Below are 23,171 nucleotides of genomic sequence, written 5' to 3'. Positions count from 1 at the left end.
TTTTGATCATTGTATGAAAATGATCATACAAATGAATGAATGAATGAATGTTACATTTACAGCCATGGCACAATGTTTTGTTTCACTCATTCTCAATTTATGGGTATGTGTCTGTGAATTATATATACTTCTCTCCCTTGCCAAGTTATCTATGAAACCTGATTTTCCACAAACATTAGTGTTGACTCCTTTCCATTAAATTTTGCTCAGATATATAATTTGTCTGCCCTTCTAATTTCCTATAAATGTGAAAATTAAGTTGCATACACTAAACTTCCTATTTTAAAGCATGGGTGGATCCTGGCAAGATGGGTAATTGTTCAGACCCCGCACCATCAGTGGCAAAGTGAATTTGGACTCTGACGTGTGCGGGGGGGCGATCGGCAGTGAAGCTTACCTAGATTAGTGCTGCATGTGCTTCGATTGGCACTGGTTTTATTTCTAAGAAAATGAACACTGACGTCAACTGTATATTACACAAAAATCGCTTTGCATAGAATTTCTGAGTTAAATTCTGCCATCTTGTGTTGAGAAACTAGTATTGCAACAGCTTAAATTCGCTGTATTACATAAACAACAATCATGAAGTATAAAGTGTGGTCAGGTGATAACGTGTTCCTACAATGCGATCTTCGTAGCGTTGCTTGTTTTCATGGAATTTAAGCTTTTCTTTTTGTCATCATATGGAGTTTACCTTTTTCAGACTTTGCAGACACAGTTGTAAGATCTGGAAATGATTGAATCTTGAGACAGATAACCCCAAAATTGAAGCCATGTCACTTAGTGACAGGAAAAGGAACGGTGATTGCAGAAGACATTTGACTTTGTGAATGTAATAAGTCAAAAATTATTTGATGGATCTTATCACTACTGCACATTATAACTACCAAAACTATGTTAGTATCAATGTAAAAGATGTAAATGACACATCATTATCAAAAATCTCCCATACTGATAAAACATATATACACATGGGTGAAATCTGAATTTCACTGTTGGGCGGGACAATGAACAGAAAAAAATTCTCAAGGGCAAATCCTGAGTGGGACATAAAAGACACCACCAAAAGTACTTGTATTAAATACATATGGAGAAAACCCTTACCATTATACTGTACATACTAGATAATTAACTGGTAAATTAGGTTAGCATGTTCAAATGTTTTAAATGCATTATAAAGTCTTTACATATGTGTCACTGGACTAATCTCAGTAGCTTTATAAAGAATATAAAGCGCAAAATAAGTATAGTTCTAAAAACAAACAAAAAAAACACTTCAATGAATAATCCAGCTAATTCAAACAAACAAAAAAATCTTCAAAAATATTTATTGTAATATTTCTCAAAACAAGATACATATAATTATACCACCAAATATAAGGCAACTCTATTACCTCTGTCTGCTTTGCTAAGGACATCATTATGATAACATTTCCAGAAGCACTTCAATCATGTATAAAGATTTTTTTATGTTATCAAATTGCCCTTGATATGTTACTTACTTGGCGTTTTGTTGCGCTGAAAAACGATCATATGTGCGTTTTCCTTTTTGCCATTTTGGCTGGCTGACAAAACACACACACACACCCACTCACAGAAACACACACACACGGCATGTAGGTAATTGTTTACGGTTGGAGAGTATCAACACCCATTAACTAATGCAAAGCTAGTAAAGCTGTATTTTTCGAGTTACTGGATGCCTAAAATTCCTTCGGGATTAATGAAGTATCCATCCATCCATACCTATCTATCGATCTATTCACCCACGAGGTAAGGTAGCGGACAAGATGTCGTCGGGTTGCAAATGTAAATGTCTGGTATTCTACTGAGTGGTACAAGTAAAGGCACATGCTTGACACAGTTAGTGTTTTAAGTGAACATTAGTAAAGCAGCCCCTTACCAGTGGCCAGCCACCGCTGACCCTACGGTACTGGGCTACGCGTGTGGTAGTGGGATCGGGGACCAAACCACTGTGAGAGAGGGGGGGACGACGACAAAACCTTTCAAAATTTAAAAATGCATTGTTTTACATTTTTAATTTACACAAGTGCTTACAGTTCCTATTATCACATTATTTTAAATGACAGGTATATTTACAATGATATATTGGGGAAAAACATTCCATTTTTTGATTCCATATTCCATATTATTGAAAAAACACTCTTTTGTAAATACGAGTGTTATTATCTTGTTGTATGTGCTATTGATTTTTGATCATGTAATACCTTTGGTTGTATATGTATATTGTCTTATAAATATTCTGTCAAATTCGATAAGCAAATAAAAAACGGATACATTTCTTCCACGAGCGCGCCATAACAACACTCGCTTTCTGATTCTGTATCACTGTAAACTTCAGGGTGTTTTGTTTCTTTGGTACATTTACTTGTCCACATTTTTTAATCATTTATGCAATTACGACAGTAAAAACTGGTGTTCTGCTAAGATACATACTACCTCTTCGCTCTCCATGCTCGCCCTGCGCTCAAAGTGGGAGGCGCAGGTAGTTCCGATCCCGCCCCTTGTGCGCATTTTTCGGGCTATGATTGGTCTACATCTTTGGTTCCGGTGTCAATCAAATGCCCAGACACTCAGCGTCTCATTACCGCCCCTCATAGGGCACCTGAATCCTGCCACAAGCAGACATCCTGAGGGAATAATTAATAAAATAAAGGGAATGATTCTATAAGGCTGTAACTAATCAAAACGAGAACTGACTGGCGCGCCGACAACGCAAGGCTACCTAATCGGAACAGATACGGGGGGCGACAGAGAATATCAGCGGCCCCTACTTATCTTTTAGCCTTCCAGAAGGACAACTACGAGCCGGCTGGAGTCACACATGTGGTTGTCGCGTAGACGGAAGGTACTGAGAAAGGGAGGTGCCCAAAGGGCTTTAAAAGGGATACAGCTGATACATATGGCAGAGCCTCCTCCTGTACATGCTGAATGTATGTCAGACGGCCGCTCCCTGATTATAATCAGTCAAGAGAATAAACCGGTGATTTGCAACTTCTCCCCGTGTCAGCTGTGAATCTCTTCTCATCCACGGACCCGGTGGAGACGCCGTGCTCCAACAATCCCCAGAGATTGGCAGGAATGGGCAGCAGGACTTCCCACCTCCCCACCCAATTAAACACACATCGACGCAGTACCTAGCCGCCGAACTATGTATTACCATAGGCGATAAATGCCTTTCGTCAGAAAAAAATTCTGCAATTTCCCAAAATGGTTCAGTTTAGCGAAGAGATGAGACTATTTCCTGCATAAACGGTTGCATGCGCAGCTGCCTGTAAAGCCAGCCTTTAAATCCGGTTCCCGTCCCCCCACATCCTTACCCCGCCCTAGTTCAGTAGCTTAAGGGGAAAGGGGGAGGGTGGAGGGGACTACGTATTTTACTGGAGATCGGGCAGTCAGTGCTTCCTGCTCCGTGCTTAGGGCCACTCATGTCCCCGAACACCGAGACGCTCCGAGAAGATGGACCCCGCTAAGAGGAGCGAGAGTGACTGGCAGGGTTTGGTGAGTGAGGTGGGTGTCACAGTGTCGGTCTGGAGGCGACACTGCTGTCCAGGCGCATCGACGGCAGCAAACATAAATATACTCTGCCAGCTGTTAGGGGACACGGACACACACCACAACGCGCTGAAGGGTTTTTCGGGTTTAAATGTCAATTAAATGCAATAAAAACATCGCTTTAAATGTTTTAAAAAGTAACTTTGTTTCCAAATGACAAGCGTAGGTTTTTAAATTAATGAATTGTAAATGTTTAACGACAGATGTTAGCTGGGCTGCTGGATTTTTTAAATATGAGCAAAACTTAGAATTTAGTGGTTTGAAAATATAAGGCTACATAGGGTGACCACCTAATCTGTGTCAGGGAGGACACTATGAGCTAGGACAGGGTTTGTAATTTACCATTTCAATTAAAAGGACCTGGATTTTACTTTAGCACTGAGTTCTTGCTGTGAGCTGATTGGTCATTCCCCTATAATCATGCACGTGTCACTAATGATAATGTGAAACATCTGGATGAGTCTTTCAGTCAAGGAAACAAACCAGTCAAAGCACAAGACTATTTAGCCAAACACAGGAGCCTTTCAGTTTGAAAGTAGTTTATAAAACCTGACGTAGCTCAAAGTGTCCTTCCTGACATGGAGTAGGTGGTCACCCTAAGACCACAACTTTAACTAACAGACACTGAGGGCAAATTAATCTAGGAAGTTCAGAGTGTGTGGCTTTGGATTTTCGGTTCATAATATTCAGTTGTATTTTCCTTTGTGCAGTTTAGCATGTTACTCCTGTCAATGGGCTGGTAGAGGACAATATGTCCAGTCTTATCTCCTTTCTTTAAGTAGCCCCTGCTGGCAGCACAATGTGTGTGTGTGTGTGTGTGTGTGTACGTGCGTGTGAGCGGGTTTACCTATCCTTATGGGGACATAATGTCCCCATAACATGATAAATATCCGTTTTTTTCCCTTATGGGGACCGGTTTCCTGGTCGCCATAAGGGAAATCTCTATTTTATAAAAATCGGTGACTGCTATGAAAAAACCAAAAATGCAAAAACTCTTGTATTTTGTTAGGTTACTTATGGTTATGGTTAGGGCAGGGTGGGGGTTAAGGTTGTCATAGTTAGCGTTAGCATTTTTCCCATTGAAATGAATGAGCCCCATAAGGATATGTTTACCCTACACGTGTGTGTGTGTGCGTGTGTGTGTGTGTGTGTGTGTGTGTGTGTGTGTGTGTGTGTGGGTGGGTGGGTGGGTGTGTGTACTTTTCCTGTATTTGTGGGGACAAATTCATCAGAAAATTAACATGCAAAGACTCTAACTCTGGAATTAACAGATGTGAGAATTTCTTTAACTGCTAAAATGATTTTCTTGGTACCAGTTTGCGAAGAGGCTATATACAGTACGCTGGCACGGGATACCAGTGTGTGTCATTCAGCCTCGTTGAACTAAGTTTTTTTATGTACCCCAAACCAGAAATCCTGAGCGTGTTTTAGAGCATCATCACAGCTTACAATGGACATCTCAGTCAATGCGGTTGTTTGCACTGCCGATGGATAAAGATTACTTTCTGTGTAAAAACCGTGTTTGTAACATTGTAAGTTGTTTGGACGTTGTAAGTTGTTTTTCTTTCTCTGTGGCACAACAGCAAAAATAGTGGTTTTTAACCCATGATATGAACTATATTTTCAAGCTTTAACGCCAACCAATAACCAACTGCATGCAGACAATTTTACCTTAAAGGACCGCTTCTGCTGTACAGTCATTACCCTCTCGTTCTCTCAGCTGGTATTGGGTCACAGTCGCTATGGGTTGAGACTTCGTAATAAGGAGTAAGATTTGTTCTTTGAGACAGGCGCTATCTTGTCCCATTCGTCATGTTCAGAATGGAGTGAGTAACGAGCGGGTTCTCGTATTAAACAGCAGGGGTGAAAAGGCGGTTAAGAATAAACCGCAGTGATGCTGTCGGAGGTCTTGCTTCTTGCATGAACCCTGGGGTGCGGAGAGCAGCCTGTCCACAGTGAGGTTTCCATATGTTTGCTTTACCTCCTCCGGCTTCGAATCCATCCTGATGGATGGATCTGAACGGCAGGTGCGCTGAGAGAACTGTAACCCTGTTTGTTTGTCTGAAAATAGGTGTGATGACACTGGCTGGTATGTCTCCCACGTTCTCCGCCACTTCTTCAAATTTACAGGTGGGGGTACTTAACCGTAAATCGCTCCGCAGGTTTGCGGGTTTTAATGTCACGGCTCGCTAAAGACTGTAATGTAGAGTTACCGCCTCCTTTGGTTTCGCAGAGCTTCGCTGTAAAACCACATACCTTTATTAAATATCAATTACTTGCCCAAGGCACTCCTTTTTTTTGTCTCTGTCACCTGAGGGCGTGTTTATGGTCGTGAGCTAATGCTTACGTTAGTGTAGTGTTAGTTAGTGTACTGTAATTCTTTTGCGCAAGGTCCAGTAAGGCAGTGGAAATATGGAGTCCGGGTAGGAGAAATGGCTAAATGCGCTAGTAGAGGGCATATCTGCAACTTTATAAAATAGCACCAGAAGAAAGGGCTTGATAAGACCTTTCCAATGATACCAAGAACTTCTTTCTATGATGAATGGCAAGAAAGTTATAGGATATTTTGTAACGCCAATAAAGGCTTATTAACGTCCACTTATTAACAGATAAAACAATAGAGAACCATATATACTTGACTCTGTGACCTGTTTATGGTGTTCAGAAAAATTAGCATAACTCTGTTATTGTTTATCAGATTTTAATAAACTATGTATATATAAGCCTTCACATCATTTTAAAGCTGTAAATTCCATGCTGAAAATCATGCCATTTTCGGCTCTTGCTGCACTGTTCACCACAAAACAACATGGCCGGCTCTCGCGGCAGATCCAAAAAAGTGAACTGCTGATCGATAAATTTTGCTCAAAATACGCCTAAATACAATAAACTAACTAAGAAATATAATTATCATAGTTTGAGGAATAATTCTGCTTACCTTTATTGTCCCAACAAAGGTTTTAATGAGTGAAATTTTCGGTAAGATCGGGAGGAAATTTCGAAGTTATCAGAAAGTCAGATTACCGTGTTTTGAATGGAAATCCCCAGATGAAGGTGTGTTTTACGTTATCAGAACGGGTTACCCTAATAGACACAAAAATAACACAACAAAAAGGCAAAAACTATTGGGATACCCTGGTGCTCTGGGGAATGGCGACCAAATTGAAAACGAGGCTGCCTGCCAAAGCCTTTATGGCGCAGAACTGGTGATGGTGACATACCTACAGTACATGTGGATGGCCAGCAGGTGCTTATCAGTTAGACTTCCCTAAATAATGTATGATAAACTCCCCTCCTGCTGCTAGTCATACTGCACAGAGATTACCCGCTCAAAGGAGTCTCCCACATCACTGATACATCATTTAGTCAATTCTTCTTTTGAGTATCTCACAATGTTGTGTTTTGTTTTTTTTTTTTGCTCATCCCATCTCTTGTTTTCTGTTTGGGTCTTCTGGCTTTTAGCTATTACCTTTGCTCCCCCGCAGTTCCTGGTTTGCAAGCGCAAACTGGACAGCAAGAAGGAGGGCCTGCTGATCCTGTCCAAGGAGCTGGACTCCTGTCAGCAGGAGCGGGACCAGTACAAGCTGATGGCCAGTCAGCTGAGGGAGCGTCACCAGAGCCTGAAGAAGAAGTACAGGGAGCTCATTGTGAGCCCCGGCTGCCGACCGCTCACTTATCACGCTGACTCTGTCATCACTGGGAGCGTCACTAGAGATTTATGAAAGGGGAGGGGGGGCTAAGCCTTTGCTAGGGGTGTCTGATTTTAATGAAAATGAATGAGAACATGCTATTTAAACTAATTAGTGCATATGTATTTGGGGGCTAAAGCCCCCCCTAAAACAGCTCTAGTGACACCCCTGGTTGTCATTGTCATTATCATTAAATGTTAAATGTAGCTAAACCTCCTTGAAGGGCCTCGTTGTTGTCATTATGTCATCTTTTTTTTTTTCTCATTTTAGCTAATACACTTTTCTGCGAAATAAGCAGTGTTTGGACATTTCAGGTCCAAAAACTACAAATCCAGACCAAGGTTTTGTTTCTTCCAACTTGTTGAGCTCTCTGTGACTGTGACTTTTTAAGCTCAACTGGTTGGTAAAAACAAAACCTTGGTCTGGATTTGTAGCTAATGGGCCTGAAATGCCGAATGCTGGCAATAAGACAATCCTTAATGATTCTGTATGAAGCAGGGGGGTAGAGCTGGTGACTTGTTCTGTGAGTTGCAGGGGGTGAGATGACCATGTATCCCAACATGCTTTGCAGGACGGTGATCCCACTTTGCCACCTGAAAAACGAAACCAGGTACCCAAGGAGCCCGCAAACATGACCAGCTTTTCCAGGCAGAGACCCCTTCTTGTGTATTTAAAGTACACAGGTGCACACTTGTCCTGTATCAGCTCACGGTCACATCCCCACCCAGGAATGTGTGCTGTAGAGGTGGCTTAGCCGTGTTTACTTAGCCACCGGCTTGCTGTGATATAGCGGAGGCCGCTGGGAAATTCGCAGCCAAAGACATGAGTCATCAGGCTGTAAACTGTGCAGAAAAATCGACCGCGTGATCGCATGAAGTGTTACTACGGCCGGATATTTATTAACGGAAGCCGCGTCTACGTCTGCATGACAGCAGTCGTACATCAAAATTACGGCGATTCCGGGGCTAACGCGTGATTAACGCCGGCTGCGTGGCGCGGCGCCTTCAGTCAACATCTCAGTCGGGCGTAATTAAGAGCTCAGCGGGGGGGGGGGGAGAGAGGCCGCTGTTGCCTGCAGTCCTTTGCACGTACATAGGGGCGCCGTTGGTTTGCTGGGGTTAAAGAAAATGCCAGGGGTCGTAATAGGCTGGATGATGAAGGCCAGTATTATTATATCCATTTAGTAAAGGTGCCCCCCCCCCCCCGCCCCGCCCCCCGCAGGTGAACCTAGCTCAGCTGCTGAGAGGCTCCCGGGAACGCAACAACCAGCTGTCTCAGGAGGTGGAGGAGCTGAATCAGCGGCTATTGGAAGCGCGGGGAGATAACAAAGTACGACATCCATCTGACTCCAAACACAAACACGCACACATATGAAAGTGAGTGCGTTTGCATATCTGTGCGCATGTATGTGTAGAGACTCTGTCACATACATATATAACATAAGTAAATGTAAGTGAAACACTAAGCATGCACAAACAATCCTTAAAAAACACTAATAAGAAGCATGGGGTGCCGCAGCGGTTAGCGTGGAGGCCTCACACCTCTGGGGCCGGGGCTTCGGGTCTGGCCTGGCTTTCTGTGTGGAGTTTGTATGTCCTCCCTGGTTTCCTCCAGATTCTCCGGTTTCCATCCCACAGTCTAAAAATTGGAGTGGCCAAATAGTCTATCCGTGGGTGTTTCCTGAGATGGGTTGGCGCCCCATCCTGGGTTGTTCCCTGCCTTGTGCCCATAGCTTCTGGGATAGGCTCTGGACCCCCGTGACCCTGCATGGGTATGGATGAGAAAGATAGAAGTTCAGAGGAGGGTCTAGAAGGGGAGACATGCTGATAATCCAAACCTACACACAAATTCATTCAAAATGTCTTGACGTGTTTTTCTACAATGATTTGCTTCTGAAAGAGCAGAGGTATCCCCAGCATTACAAATGTTTGCCTTTATAAAAGACCTACAATAGCAGCAGTTTTTTGCTGACTGAGAAAAATCCAAATAAGGTTTTTGCTTTTATGAAAAAAATCAGAAAAGTGAAAGCCGCGTGAAAAGGTTTAGCTTTTGTTTATCAGTGAGCCAATTTCATAGTCATGTGTTGCATAACATCGTTTCGGTCAATAACAATCTGCATATAACGCTGCCTCCAATAGGGTCCAGGCTTCCCCTGTTACCCAAACGTGGATGGATGGAAAATGCAGACATGCATGCAGAGTTCCTGTAAATCATAGGCAAAAGTAGAGATGGACTATGTCACATGACCCTGCAGGAAATGTTGGCAGAAGCCTATCTTTGTCCTGACGTTCAGCGTTAATCACAGCTCCTGAGGATGACCATTGCTAGGCAGCGGCTGGGGGACGAGGAGGTGGGGGCGCGGTATTTCCCCCCACACGAGCGAGAGGACCTCGTCCGGCAGCTGGAGGAGGCCGGGCTACAGGTCAGGGCTGCCGCAATGCCGCTTATACTCAGTACACATTTTTATACAAGAAAGACCTTCAGTTTTTCTCTCAAGAAAAAATGTCTTCCGGTATGATACTGCTATCCTTATAGTATGTAAAATGTACGTTAGAGCAGTGTTTCCCAATCCAGTCCTTGGGGAGCCACAGACGGTCCACGTTTTTGCTACCAGGAGCTGGGAGGGAGCAAAAATGTGGACACTCTGGCTAACAGCTCGGAGGGACCGAAAACGTGGACCGACTGTGGGTCCCTAAGGACCGGATTTGAAACATTGCTTTAGAGGTATCGATCAGTCACAGTTATAATCATTTGTATATGTTTTTGAAGTATTTATGTGTGGGAGGAAAAATCAGGCCTGATGCTGAAAGCATTCCTCTGGCATAGCAGGGGTGTCTGATGCTGCTGTTATTGTGTTTACGAATCTCTGCTGCCTCCTAACTGCACCTTTTATCTGCAAATTCTCCCAGATATATTTGAAAACAATGGTTTGAACTGCATATTAATGAGTTTTGAGCCCCTGGTGCTGGGCATTGATGAATTACCTTGACTATATGTGTCACATGACTGCAGTCTGTGAGCGGCCGAGAGCTTGGACTTTCCGCTAAAGGGCCGTTCTTCTGAGATGTTGCTTGTGTTGACCAGGGTTGGGTCAGTTACAAGCACATAAAATATGCAAATGTTTGGTGTGTGAAGTGTGACCTGGGGAATGTTCCGCAACACCGACCGTGATCCTTGATGGAGGTAGGCGAGGCATTCTGAAAACTCTTATCCCTGGTTGTCCGACTCCTGTTCTCTCCTTCGGCTCATAGACCCGGGGGCTGGAGCAGAACTTACGAGAGGTGACGGACGAGCTGCAGGATGTGCAGGCGGAGCGGGTGGCGCTGCAGGAGAAAGTCGAGCGGCTGAATCGTGAGCTGGCCCGCGTGCTGGGGGGACACGAGGACCGCCTCGTTGACCTGGATGCCCTCTGCATGGAGAACAGGTGGAGAACCGCGTGGCATGTGCGCTGTGGGGAAACACATGGAGAACGGGTGGAGAACCGCGTGGCGTGTGCGCTGTGGGGAAACGCATGGAGAACGGGTGGAGAACCGCGTGGCGTGTGCGCTGTGGGAAACGCATGGAGAACGGGTGGAGAACCGCGTGGCGTGTGCGCTGTGGGGAAACGCATGGAGAACGGGTGGAGAACCGCGTGGCATGTGCGCTGTGGGGAAACACATGGAGACCGGGTGGAGAACCGCGTGGCGTGTGCGCTGTGGGGAAACGCATGGAGAACGGGTGGAGAACCGCGTGGCGTGTGCGCTGTGGGGAAACGCATGGAGAACGGGTGGAGAACCGCGTGGCGTGTGCGCTGTGGGAAACGCATGAAAGGCAGGTGGAGAACCGCGTGGCGTGCGCATTACGGACAATGTTCCCCCATCATGACCTCTGTGATCAACCGGCATGTCATGCTAACTTTATCCTGAGCTTCAGTAAATGAGATCATCAGAGACAAACAGCCGTACAATTTGATACATCGCCCATTTAGAGTGTGTCTATTCTTTGATAAGAATTCCTTCCTCATTATTGAAAAGTAAAACCTATTTTGGCAAACTAGTAGTCCGGGACTCAGTAGATATTTTGGCAGATTCGGGGGGGGGGGGGCAGCATTTTACAGGGGCTCTTAAATGCCTATAGCTCAACAAGTGGAGTACTGCGCTAACAATGTAATGGTTGTGCGTTGAAATTCCAAAGCAAACACAAGTAGCTTTGGATATAAGCGTCAGATAAATGTTAAATTCTATAATGTAGGAGGCCTGAGAATTTCTATCTGCACCTCCTCCGGTAATATAAATACAGAACACCCCCCCCCAGGCTGAGCTTTGTTAACCACACTGGCTTACTGCCATGGCAAGATGGTGTATACTCCAGGCATCGTGGTGACTCTTCCAGGGAGGGGGGTGAGGAATGCTGAACGCATGAACGCATGCCCTGCATCTTTTTCGTCGCAGATATTTACAGGAACGATACAAGCAGGTCCAGGAAGAAGTCCGCCTGCTCCGGGCTAATATGATTAAGTACAAGGTAAGCTGGTGGCTTCTGTGGGGATGTGAATGGAATGGAAAGGGTTTGCCGTATTGGTTGTGGTGTTTTAAAAACACTGGCAGTATAGGAAAGACATGATCCCAGAGCCAGTGTGTGTGTGTGTGTGTGTGTGTGTGTGTGTGTGTACGCGCAAGAGTATTTCCTCTAGGCTGCCATCGGCATTTTCTTAATCTCTGTGGAGCGTGAAATGCTGATTATTGAGCTGTGTCTCAGTCTGCTAGTTAAGTACTGACCTCCATGCTGGGATATTTAGTTTTCAAATTCAGTGTTTCTGCGCTCAATGTTTTTGAGGTGTGTGTGTGTGTGTGTGTGTGTGTGTGTGTGTGTGTGCGTGCACGCACGTGTGTGTGTTTAGCTTGTGGGGATATTTTTAGGTCACAGCAACATAAACCTCAGTACCAATAGTCTTGTATTTTGTTGGGTTACTTATGGGTAAGGTTAGGGCTGAGTAGGGGTTAAGGTTGTTATTGTTGGGATTAGGGTTATGCCCATAGGAACGAATGGAGAGTCCCCACAAAGATATGAGTACAAAAGTGTGTGTGTGTGGGGGGGGTGGGAGTCTCCTGGTTTACATGTTCCATCACCGTTGAGCAGGAGAATCTGGAACAGAGGAGAACCACCAGAACAGACCTGAAGTCTGACAGAAGCGCCCATTCAGGGATCTTCTCTGCCAGGGAAGGTGAGCCCCCAAGACCTCACCATGGCTGCCCAGCACTGAAGCCAAAGAACAGAAACCGAATCCAAAACAGGCTGCCACTGGCATGCCCACCTCCTCGAGGGCAGGGCCCAGCGGAGGGGAGCAGCTAAACGTATCTGGGGTTCCAGGTGTACATAAACGCCCACAGCTCCCTGCAGTGGGCTCCCTTTGTCCCTGGCTGCGATCGGGGCAGCCTGCACCTGGACGAGGGCCTGAGGTTTGGGGGCCTCTTCACCTCCCCCCAGCGGAGCGGTCGTTACTCACCATGTAGCTCAGATATGGACTCTATTCCAGATTTTTGCCTTTGCAGGTGTCAATTTTAAGCCAGAAACCTATGTTTTTTTATTATATAAATAGCTTGTATCTTTTAGTTCTCATATTTAAGATTTAACCTGAATTTTTGAAGTAATCCAGCTGAGATTCTAGCGGCAAGCCTCAGCCTGTCCTAATGCAGCAATCAGGAATCGCAGCTGTGTTATTGTGGTGGATTATGGGTAAAATGGCAGCCTGCATGCTTACTGATTAGTCACCCCACCCAATCTCTCCTCAGTGCAAGACCTTCTGTACGGGAGCAGTGGCTGCAGCCTCCCTTCCACCCCCCAGTCCACAGCAGACCTCTGGTGTTTGACCACAACTCTGTTAGAGACTGTTCAGGAGCAGAACTTGGTCATCCAACATCAACGCAAGACAAACAAGTGGGTGCTGCCTTGCATTTGTCTGTTTTTTTTGTATTTCCTACTTTTCCTCTAATGGTCAGGATTTACTGTTCAAAGATAAGTGTAATAAACAAATGACAGGCACCTCTTCCCACTTACCCTATGCACTTTGTTTTGGCCAGTATTGTAGTACCGATTAGGATTTCTGAATGCATTCTCTTGCCCTCGCACAGAATTCTGGGAAACCGTGTGGCAGAGCTTGAGAAGAAGCTGAAGACCTTGGAGCTGTCGGGCCTGTGGAGCCTTCCAGGTGGGTGCTGGCTGCGACTCTCCCACCTCATTATGGTGACAAAGCGAGGTCGCCCCCTGTTGGCCCGGAACAGAATGTCAGGCTGTTGTGTTTCTGCTTACGGCTGCCTTGTTTGTACCGTGACCCGTGGTTACATGGGGAGGGCATATCCCGCTTCTCCAGACTGAACCATTACGGGCTGCCATCTGTGCCGCTGGACCGCCCGTGCCGAGGCCTCCTAATTATCAGCTCCTGACACTGGCGGTGCGCTAATTAACCTTAAGTTGCCAAGCCGGTTGCGCTAAAGTCAGCAGTGTAGTGAGCTCTCAAGCACCCCCACCCCTCCCCCCCCGAATTGCCCCCGCTGGCAAATGCAACACTACCCAGTTACTGTTTACTCTGCCTTGGTAGTCTCACCGCCCCCCCCCCCCCCCGCAAGATACGCAAAACGGTGACAAAAGGACTTGCTGTATCAAAGTCATCTTCTTCCCTGTGATCCTGGAGTGGGGGGTGTACTGAGAGTTGTGCCAAGAGAAAGGTGTGCGATCCTCTCAACCTAGTTCCTAGTCCTTCAGCTTCCTGAGACCCTAAGCCAGGGGTGGCCAATCTTATCCGCAAAGGGCCGGTGTGTGTGCGGGTTTTCGCTGCAACTCTCTAATTATATTACTAATTAGAGGACTGATTGGCTGAAGAGTCCTCACACCTGGGTTTGAACAGCTGACCTACAGGTTATCCCAAAAACCTGCATACACACCGGCCCTTTGTGGATAAGATTGGCCACCCCTGCCCTAAGCCATCCCCCGACTGTGGCCTGCCTCCGTCAAGTCCAGCATCCACGTTCCACGGCCTCCTTCAGCCTCTCTAGTTACTCCTTGCTCTCTAAGAGCAGAGGCCGCATCCTGATAGTCGATCGCAGGGCACCGTCGGTCCCCTTTCCAGCCGTTCTCCATCTCCGGCTCTCACGTCTACCCTCCTCGCTTCAGATTTGACTCTCGGTGTTTTGACGTGTTTACGGTAGACACCGAGTAATTTGCGAAATGAGCCGCTGTATTCCGCAGGATTAAGTCGGAACAGATTGTCACAGAGAAATGTAAATGCTTAAGCTCTCTGGGAACGTTCCCAAAACGTTCCCAAAATATCTCAGAAGGGCTGCTGTAAGAATATTTTTATACTTTTTTTTTTTTTTTTTTTTTTTTTAAGGAACAGAGAAGGCAGAGCGGAGCACATCCCGCAGCCAATCATAAAGGTGGCTGAGAGCTCAAAAAAGGACAGCTCCTCCACAAGGCTTGATATGACCATTTTAGTCATAAATTGGGAGGTGATATATTTAGAGATATGTGGGTTTATTAAAAGGTTTATCTTTATAACAGCATTTCATTTGTGTGCGGTTCTGAAGCCTCATCCAGTGTCCTCTTTACCGTCCCCACAGGCCTGAATTAATAATTGTCCCTACATGTTATTCCTCAGTATTCCCAGGAAGATAGTAATAATATCTGGTTTGAGAGTTTCTGAACGTGCATATGGGTGTAGATCTGAGAATCAGATGGCAAACAGAATTATTCTGACTAAATCTGTAACAAGCTGTCTCCTGTCATCCATAAGACCCATGGACAAAATAAAGAAACCCTTTATTTGACTTTTTGTCAGTGGGGAAAAAAGAGGAATTTTACAGCTGTGTTGCTGGTTTCACTCGAGTGTAAAATGTGCAGTCCTTAGCATATCCAGCAGAGGGAGCTGTGACTCTTCCTGCCTGCAGTCGGACAGCCCTGCTTTGTGAGGCTTGCCTGTCATAAGACTGTCATTCTCCTACCATAAAACTGACAAGCATCCATTACGGAAAATGATTGCCCACATTACAAACACATTTAGGGAATGTGCTGTTATTAGGGAATTTGTAGACGAGATGGAATCGTGAGTCGGTTTCGTCAAAGTACAGGAGAGCGGCCATGCTGAAATGGAGAGAGGTGGGTGCTGATGGGCAAGTTGGGGGGGCGGGGGCAATCGAGGTGGAAACATTAGAAAAGATGCATTGTTACCAGCCACTGTGTGGCAAGTAGGGGGCCCGATTATTGACAGTTAAACCCCCTCCTAAAGTGTTTGTTGCACCGAAACGGGAGGGGACTGTGCAAGTGTTGCTTCCCTTCACCACAGTGACTGCACACAGCCTAGCAAGGCAGTGATGTAGAAACATGACGCATAATCAGAAGGTTGTTGGTTTGAGTCCCAGAGGTCTTCACCAATGCACCTGAATTGCTCCAGTAAAGCATCCACTTCAAACTTGTGGTACTTCGATGGGATTAGACCTCTTTGCTTGGTTTTCCCTCTTGCCTGCTTGCCCCGGTTGGAGCGGGCGGGGGGGGGGGTGAAGCCTACGGCGGTGATGGTATGCACCAGCGCTGTCAGGGTAATCTTTCCCACGGTGTGCTGTTGTGTGCGGTGAGTCAGCACCCGCCTGCTTACCCTCATACCCCCTCTATCCCCCCTCAGACGAGCACAGCACGGACTGTAGCTGATGTTTTGAAACTCAGGTCTGCATGGCATACGTAATTACTGCAACTTTTAATTGGCTGCAGGCGATCTGCAGACAGCACTGTTTCCCTTCCTCCCTCCTTTCGAGCAACTCCGGGGCCCTTCTCTTAACCCCTTCTACCTGGAGACTGAGATCCTTCCTATGCTACAGAGCTGTGCAACCCTGTGAACTCTGACCTTTGACCCCTTAGCATAAGATTTCACGCTCAATTGCCGTCGTCGGACCAGAAAAGCCAATCACCACAAGCTAAATGATGATCAGGGAGATGTGCATTTAAATCAGGAGTCTCCAACTCCGGTCCTGGAGAACTACTATCCAGTAGGTTTCCTATCCTTCCTGGCTTCTGATGAGCCGCACCGGAAGGTGATTGGTTTGCACGGTCTGGGGGGTCTGTTCCCTGGCTGTTGGTAAAACTGTTGTGTGCTCCAGTGTGGAAATGTAAGATGACACACTGTGGGGTGCGTTAAGATAGCACTCTTTGCTCCCCCTCGTTGAGATGTGTGTGCAGTGTGTGTCCGTGTGCATGTACGTGTGTTTGCGTTGAGATGTTGCTCGTCTTGTGTTGATACCCCGTTTCGCCTGAGGGAGACACTGTCAAGCTCCCATTATATTTTCGCCTGTCCCGGGGCACAGGAGGAAGGGACACCATTAGCTTGAGTGAGATCGCGAGTCTCCGGCCCCCCCAACACCCCCAGCCCCCCCGGCCGGCCGAAGCGTCACCGCCGGCGACACCGGGAGAGCAGCCGCCTGAAGGTGAGTGTGCGTGACTGTGTGTGACCATCCACGGCGTTCATTAACGGTGCCCCCCGGCGCGTTGCCAAAGCGCCCGTAATTAGCGGCATGTGCGCCCCCCCCCCTCGGCCCCGCTTCTCCGCCGCGGAGCTCTCATTGGTGCTGACGGATAAGTATCCGTTCCTCCCAAATGCCATGGCATTTTGAAAATGCTGGCGAATTCTGCCCGTTGACATTCAGAACCTGGGGCACGCTTTCGACGAAGGCCTATAAATATGGCCTCTGCCGTGCAGAATTTGGGCCTTCTTTCCCCCCCCCCCCCCCCCGAGGTGGGGTGCATATTTTCACGCTGTGCTCAGTCTTTAACCTTTTGGCTGAATGTTCACAAATATGGGTCAGTAATCCCTGAAATTAGAGCAGATTTTTGGAGAGGTGGCAGAACTAAGCTGTTTCCATCAACAGGCGGGTGTGTCATGCTCGTTCTCCCCTTGATGAGGCGTGCTAGTGCAGGTATTTTAGGTTCCTGCCAAAGAAAAAAGCACTAAAATACATTAGCATCCTGCAGAACTTATTCTACCAATTTAGCCCAGTACTGAAAAATAAAGTGCCGTTTTGCAACTGACTGCTTTCGTTTATTTTTTCTTTACAAGGACCACAAAGGTAAAAAGGAATGAAAAATACTCTTGTTGGGTTTAAATTGATACTCATTCTATGTCATGTTGGCACAGCTGTAACACAGGTGATGACTGTGTTGTAGGGCCTCAGGTCATTAGCGTAACCTCGCTCACTTTTTAATTTATTTTTAATTGGGTTATTCACTTGTTTGCTCGCTCGTTTGCTTGCTTGTGTGTTTGCTTGTTCATATGCTCGTTCATATGGTTGTTCATTTGTTTGCTTGTTCGTTCTCTTGTTTGCCCGTTTTGCTTTTTCGTATGCTCGTTCATTTGTTCGCTCATTCATTCATTCGCTCGAGAATCAGCAGTTTGGGATGCGTTGCTGTTATCATTGAACCTGCACCATGACCATTAATCTTGTTTGTCTCCAATCGGATCAGATGACAGGATGGAAAGTGGAGGAGCGTCGCCATGGGAACATACCACAGCTGCCGACAACAGCCACCCAAAAGCATGGCCGGGCTCCCGGGCCGGTCCAGATGGTGGTGGCGATGTGGGCGCACCTGTTTTTCCGGACCTGTCGATGAGCAGTGGCTGCAGAGACGGTGATGGGATGGTTGCCGAGGAGAACGTGGAACGCCCAGCAGTGGAAATCGTGAGGCTGGAGGAGGCGCATGGCACATCCGAGCCGGGGCCCGTCAGGATGAGGAGGGAGGAGGAGCAGGCCGAAGCCTCGGCGAGGCCTCTGTCGAGCCCCGGATCTCCCGCGGCGTCACCAGTGACAGGCCTGCGCTTGCTGCCCTCTGTGGAAGACCACGCCCCAGGAGAAGAGCTTCCTGGGGTCACAGGTATAGCTGAAAGGCCTGAACCCAAATCCTCACCGCAGGCTCTGGCCCCCACCTCCCCCTCCCACAGCCAGGACTCTGCTTCCGGCAGTACAGTGAAGCGGAGCGACAGCTTCTGCCGTGAGAGTCTGGCGTAGTCCTCTCCCTGCAGCCCCTCATTCGGAAGAGAGACTGGGGGGCTGTTAGGGCCCCTATGAAATGGAGCAACACTCAGGGACTGGGGGGGGGGGGCTCCCGCGGGGAGAGGAGAGCGAGCCTGTCCGCCAGCTGGGAGATGAGGCAGCCGGGAGTGGGCTCCGCGTCACCATCGCTTCCTCAGACCGCTGCGCCAAGCCGCCTCACGCCGCGGGTCGGTCTCGCTTTCTGCCGTACATACTTGTCAGGAAGGTAGGCTTTTTTTTTTAGTGATTCACCACTTGCTTGGTGTGTGTGTGTGTGTGTGTGTGTGTGTGTGTGTGTGTTATTCAGTTGAATGAATTGTTGCATCTTGTTTCCTTTTCTTTTACATTACCAGGAGGTTTATGGGCCTAAGTTTCCTTCTAAAGCTCAGGGATGATGTTCGGTGAGCATCGGGGGCGGGGGGGGGGGTGGTGTATGTGGTGCTTTCAGAACTTCCACTTGACGGGGAAAAATGATACCACCGGGGGGGGGTCACCGTTTGGGCAGCCCTTGCCAAAACCAATCTGAAGAGCTGTCTCTCGCACTCGCGGACCCCTGACCAAGAGACCGGCAGGGTGGGATTACTTCTGAGGGGTTCAGGGCGTCCCGGGCAAAGGGTGCGCAGAGCGGATGACAGCCCCAGGGGGGAGGGGGTGTAATTAGGGGGTGCGGCTGGGGATTTATTTATTTATTAGTAAAAACCTGAGGGAGAACCTAGAGGAAGCGGGTGTGTAACAACCTCCCTGTGCACCTGTGCGTGGAGGTCGGTGCCGGCAAGCGGTTTGGCTGCCTTCGTCCAGTTTTATTTGTTTTTGCTGCCTTTGCCAGGGGAAGGGGAGCCGCAGATCTTCCCATCCTTCTAGAAGGTTAATAGCGTAAGCAACTGTTTGAGGCCCCCCCCTCGCCCGCGACCACTGCCACCCTGTGAGTCCTGGCCAGAACTGTACCATGTCCAATTCTTTATTTACACCAGGCCGATGCAATCCGTCATATTTTGGGAAATGTTACAGAACAAGGGTCCCGAGGCACCGGGGGTTTTAATGTCCTGCTGTAATTTGGAAATTATAACTTCTTGTGACTGGCACGAGTGGGAATATGTGCCATGGAACATTAATTTTTCTCCATACGATGGATGACTTCTTTTTTACTCTCCTAAAATGCTTTAATTAGCATCACTTGCATATGCTATGTATACCACACCCTAGTCTCGGGGCTCCAGATTAATTAAAATTAATGATTTTTTTCCTATTGAGTCGGTGCTCATATTTTAGAAAAAAAAAAACTATTTAGGCTGTCTAATGCCATTTATCGCAAAGCTTAAATCCTACCAGTAATACAAATTTATTCCGTATGGGTGGTAGTCACGGTGACCAGGAAATACAATGTCTGTGCAGTAAACAGGCATTTCAACAGAGACGGATTCTAGGTCTCGCGATTTCTGCTTAGGGGTAGATGTTAACTTTGAATGAGACGACCATACACATCTGTTTTTGTCTCCAGGTTTCCCAGGAGATCGGCACACATTGAGGTTATTTATCGTTACGATTTTAACCCTGTTTTTCAGCTGTTTTAAGTGCAAAGTCTTCCCTTAAACCCAGCATAGGACAGGAGGTCTATTTCAAGCTGTGGGTTTATTTTCCACTGAGGTTAATATGTAGCGGCCAAGCGAACGGCAGCACCGGGAATGTCTCGCTGCATCCGAGCAGACTCTCTGCTTGGGGATTGGTGTTCACTTGACGCTGACTGCTTTCAGATGGGGACATGAGAGCGGGATACACAGAGGCAAGTTAATGAGGGTGGTTTTACATGGCTGGTGTCACCGGAGGGAGGGGAGTGCGGCTGCTGAATGCTGACGAGCTGCCACTCTTTTTTTTTAAATTTTTTTATTATAAATGGGGGGGGGGGGGGGGCTCCAGAAGCTGCACTTTTACAAGACGTTCTACAGAGGCCTGTCAGCAGCCGGGGAGGAAAAGCAGCGGGCGCAGGAGATGACGCCGTGGGGCTTGGTGAGAAGGCCGGGGGGGGGGATGCTTGGAGGACCATTTCGGCTGTTACTGCGGGGGGGAGGGTGGGGGGAATATCGAAAAAGCAACACATTGCACATACGAGCAGACTTGAGTTGCCTCTTTGTGCATTGCGGTGCTTTATTCTCAGAGTAAGTTTATTACATAAGATGAAAATCCCTTCTATAACCATTCTGTGGACCTGGAACGCCCCGGCAACCTGGCGCTTGCATGCCTAATGATCTCACTGCGGCCAGGATTCTGGCCCTACAGGCGCCGGTTAAGACTAAACCTGTGCATTCCTGTTCTGACCAGCTAAATTCACTTGTCGCCAGCTGGGCCCAATGATGTGAATAGAACTGTATCAGAGCGGTGACCACAGCGATAAAGAAAGTGAGAGAGCCGCCACAGAAAAACACTATACGGTCATACAAGCGGGACCCTAATTTAAAGTTTAGACATTGTCACTGTCCCCTTCTCCGGTATTCATCAGCCATGACCTTTCGCAATTCCAAATACAGCCGAATTACCAAATACATTGTGGATCTTAATGCCCATTCCATTTTTCCCCTTCTATTGTGTATGCTGATTTATGTTGTATTGAATGGTCTTATTAAATGTTAATACTATGCTTTTGGTTAAAGAGGGTACTTTTACTTCCAAAAGATATTGTAAATCTTCTTAAGGGATGTTAAATGACTTCCTGCATTGTAACTCCCTATTGTAATGCAATGAATTGTTTTTTTATGTCGTGGCTATTTTTTTTTTTTTTCTCGATAATGGGTTGGTGCCCGATCCTGGGTTATTCCCTACCTTGTCCCTATAGCTTCCTGGATAGGCTGTGGACCTGTGACCCTGCATAGGGCAAGCGGTTATGGATGGATGGATGGGTGGATGGATGGGTGGCTGGGTTATTTTTCCTTATACCACAGCTGTGGTAAATATTATTTTCTTATTGGTCCGGAGGTGTCACATGGATGTTGATTATTTTCATGTAACCGCACAGGTAGTTCCGGCAGCCTAACAGTCTCGTGTTAATACATTTTAATGTTTTATTAAACATGTTAACATAAAAACTTGTGTGAGTTTTTACTCATAAATAAGCAGGCATTCTTATCAGCATAATTCTGCTTGGTTTTCAGAATGCAAGCTCCTGTCTGTTGATGGTTTCTATGGTAACTTAACGGACTTGCCGCTTCCAGTGAGTAGCCTGACCAGATACTCTGTCCTTATGGGGACTATATTTTTAAGAGCACATTGGAACACTATCAAATGTTAACATGTTGTTGATTATTTTTGTGTAACCATACACCTCATCATGGTTTATCCTTTATTTAGGTTCTTCGATAGTGGAATGCCATTTTAAAATTATCCTTACAAAACCTCAGCTCAAATTAAAAAAAACTGGGAGTTTGTCTGGTGGTGGGTAAGTAGTAGTGGTTAATATTATGGGTTTATAACTTGAAGGCTGGCATCAAAAATTACAAGAGGGAACCTCATTGTAACATTGTTAAGCAAATTACTGAAGGTGAACAGCTACTATGAAATATCCAGTGGAATCCAGTGGAATATAGAGACACAAATGAATGAACGACTAAGATGTGTTGAGTATTCACCTGTTTCTGACATATCCAAAAATCTGATTTTAATAATTTACTTACAGTGATGCAATGAAAGGAAAGTGCAGAATTATACTGGTTTAACTAGCATCTCTTGAGTTTTTAACGTTTCTTTTAACAGAGGAAGTTTAAAAAACAACAGGCTGGACTACTGCTGAGATTGTTAAGCAATCAGTATTTATGTAATTTAAGTATTGCACACATTCATATATGTATAATATAACATCTATCCATTTCTTTCTCCATTGCACTGCTTATCCAGTATCGGTTGCAGAAAGTAGTTTGTAATATGTTGATTATATATAAAAATGGGGGTTAGCACTACTACCTCACAGCAAGAAGGTCCTGGGTTCGATCCTGGGTCCTTTCCGTGTGGAGTTCACACACTCTCCCCATGTTTCACGTGGGCTCTGGTTTCCTCCCATGATCCAAAAGCATGCAGGGCAGGTTGATTGGTGAGTCTAAATTCCAGTGTCCCCAGTTGGGATTAAGTGGTTACAGTGATGGATGGATATATAAAAATGAATATGTACTTTGTTTCTAAAGCAGTGTTTCCCAATCTAGTCCTTGGGTGCCAGGATGACAGTCCCAGTAGAAAGTTGGGAGGGAACAAAAACATGGACCTTCTGTGGGTTCCTGAGGACCGTGTTGAGAAACACTGTTCTAAAGGGTAATATATTTTTAATATTTGTTCTGTAAAGATTTTCTACTCAGGGGACTGGACCCCAATTCCTCTCAATGGTCTGATATTTGTCTGAGGGTTTTTTTGTTTGACAGCAGATCTGCAAGGATGAGCTACTTCACACACAATTGTAATTTAATTGTCTGTGAAAGGAAAAGGGGGTAAAAGGTATTTTAAATTAGCCCAGGATACAGAACATTAGTAAGGCTTTGTTGTAATGTTATCTTCATCTTTCCATCTCCATCAATCCATAGGTACATGCAATAAACCATCTGTCATTACAAAGCTTGTTAGTGATGCCCGCATTGTGTAATTACCTGTGTCGATGACAATGATTATCTTGGGTACCAGCCCATGCCTCACTGTACAATCCAATAGGTTATAATATCCAAAGAAGCATTTAAGTGACTATAAATGTATGTGCATATACCTGATGGACTAACTATTATTATTATTTAAATGAGTATTGTTATTAATCTGAATATATCACGTAATATTTTTGCACAAAGACCACTACCCACTTTTTAAAAACCAATATGGGTGCAGGTCATAATAT

General features: G+C 46.1%; 2 protein-coding genes across 7 annotated transcripts in view; both read left to right on the top strand.

Annotated features, from left to right (window-relative positions):
* Positions 1–3,341: 3,341 nt before the first annotated feature.
* Positions 3,342–18,289, top strand: ccdc149a (coiled-coil domain containing 149a). Of its 5 annotated transcripts, none has more exons than XM_023832344.2 (12): positions 3,342–3,522; positions 7,062–7,223; positions 7,837–7,875; positions 8,487–8,594; positions 9,571–9,687; positions 10,517–10,689; positions 11,696–11,768; positions 12,384–12,468; positions 13,037–13,181; positions 13,376–13,452; positions 16,595–16,714; positions 17,748–18,289. In XM_023832344.2, the coding sequence occupies exons 1-12, from the start codon at positions 3,481–3,483 to the stop codon at positions 18,287–18,289; spliced, it is 1,683 nt and encodes a 560-aa protein (XP_023688112.2). In that variant the 5' UTR covers positions 3,342–3,480. The 5 variants fall into 5 exon arrangements, with proteins under 5 accessions (XP_023688112.2, XP_023688111.2, XP_023688113.2 ...); XM_023832343.2 differs by having other exon boundaries at positions 3,342–3,531; XM_023832345.2 differs by lacking the exon at positions 8,487–8,594 and having other exon boundaries at positions 3,342–3,531.
* Positions 18,290–20,230: 1,941 nt separating this feature from the next.
* The window catches only part of dhx15 (DEAH (Asp-Glu-Ala-His) box helicase 15), a 28,706-nt gene continuing 25,765 nt past the window's right edge, over positions 20,231–23,171 (top strand). Inside the window, exon 1 of one of the 2 annotated variants that reach the window (XM_072697644.1) lies at positions 20,231–20,317. Coding sequence is in view for 1 of the 2 variants with exons in the window: in XM_072697643.1 (XP_072553744.1) it covers positions 22,437–22,603 (167 nt within the window). In the remaining variant the exon portion in view is untranslated. Of the gene's footprint in view, positions 20,318–21,904; positions 22,604–23,171 lie in introns of those variants that run through there. The other variant, XM_072697643.1, reaches the window with a different exon arrangement.

The sequence above is a fragment of the Paramormyrops kingsleyae genome, chromosome 12 (assembly GCF_048594095.1).
Source record: "Paramormyrops kingsleyae isolate MSU_618 chromosome 12, PKINGS_0.4, whole genome shotgun sequence".
Taxonomy (NCBI): domain Eukaryota; kingdom Metazoa; phylum Chordata; class Actinopteri; order Osteoglossiformes; family Mormyridae; genus Paramormyrops; species Paramormyrops kingsleyae.
This window is presented reverse-complemented; position numbering and strand designations above follow the sequence as displayed.

Bases quoted from the DNA above. Each gene is read 5' to 3' on its own strand.
- ccdc149a (XM_023832343.2), top strand. From the start codon at position 3,481: ATGGACCCCGCTAAGAGGAGCGAGAGTGACTGGCAGGGTTTGGTGAGT. The intron at 12,469-13,036 runs GTGAGCCCCCAA...ATCTCTCCTCAG, and splicing joins GATCTTCTCTGCCAGGGAAG to TGCAAGACCTTCTGTACGGG. The intron at 13,453-16,594 runs GTGGGTGCTGGC...CCCGGGGCACAG, and splicing joins GGGCCTGTGGAGCCTTCCAG to GAGGAAGGGACACCATTAGC.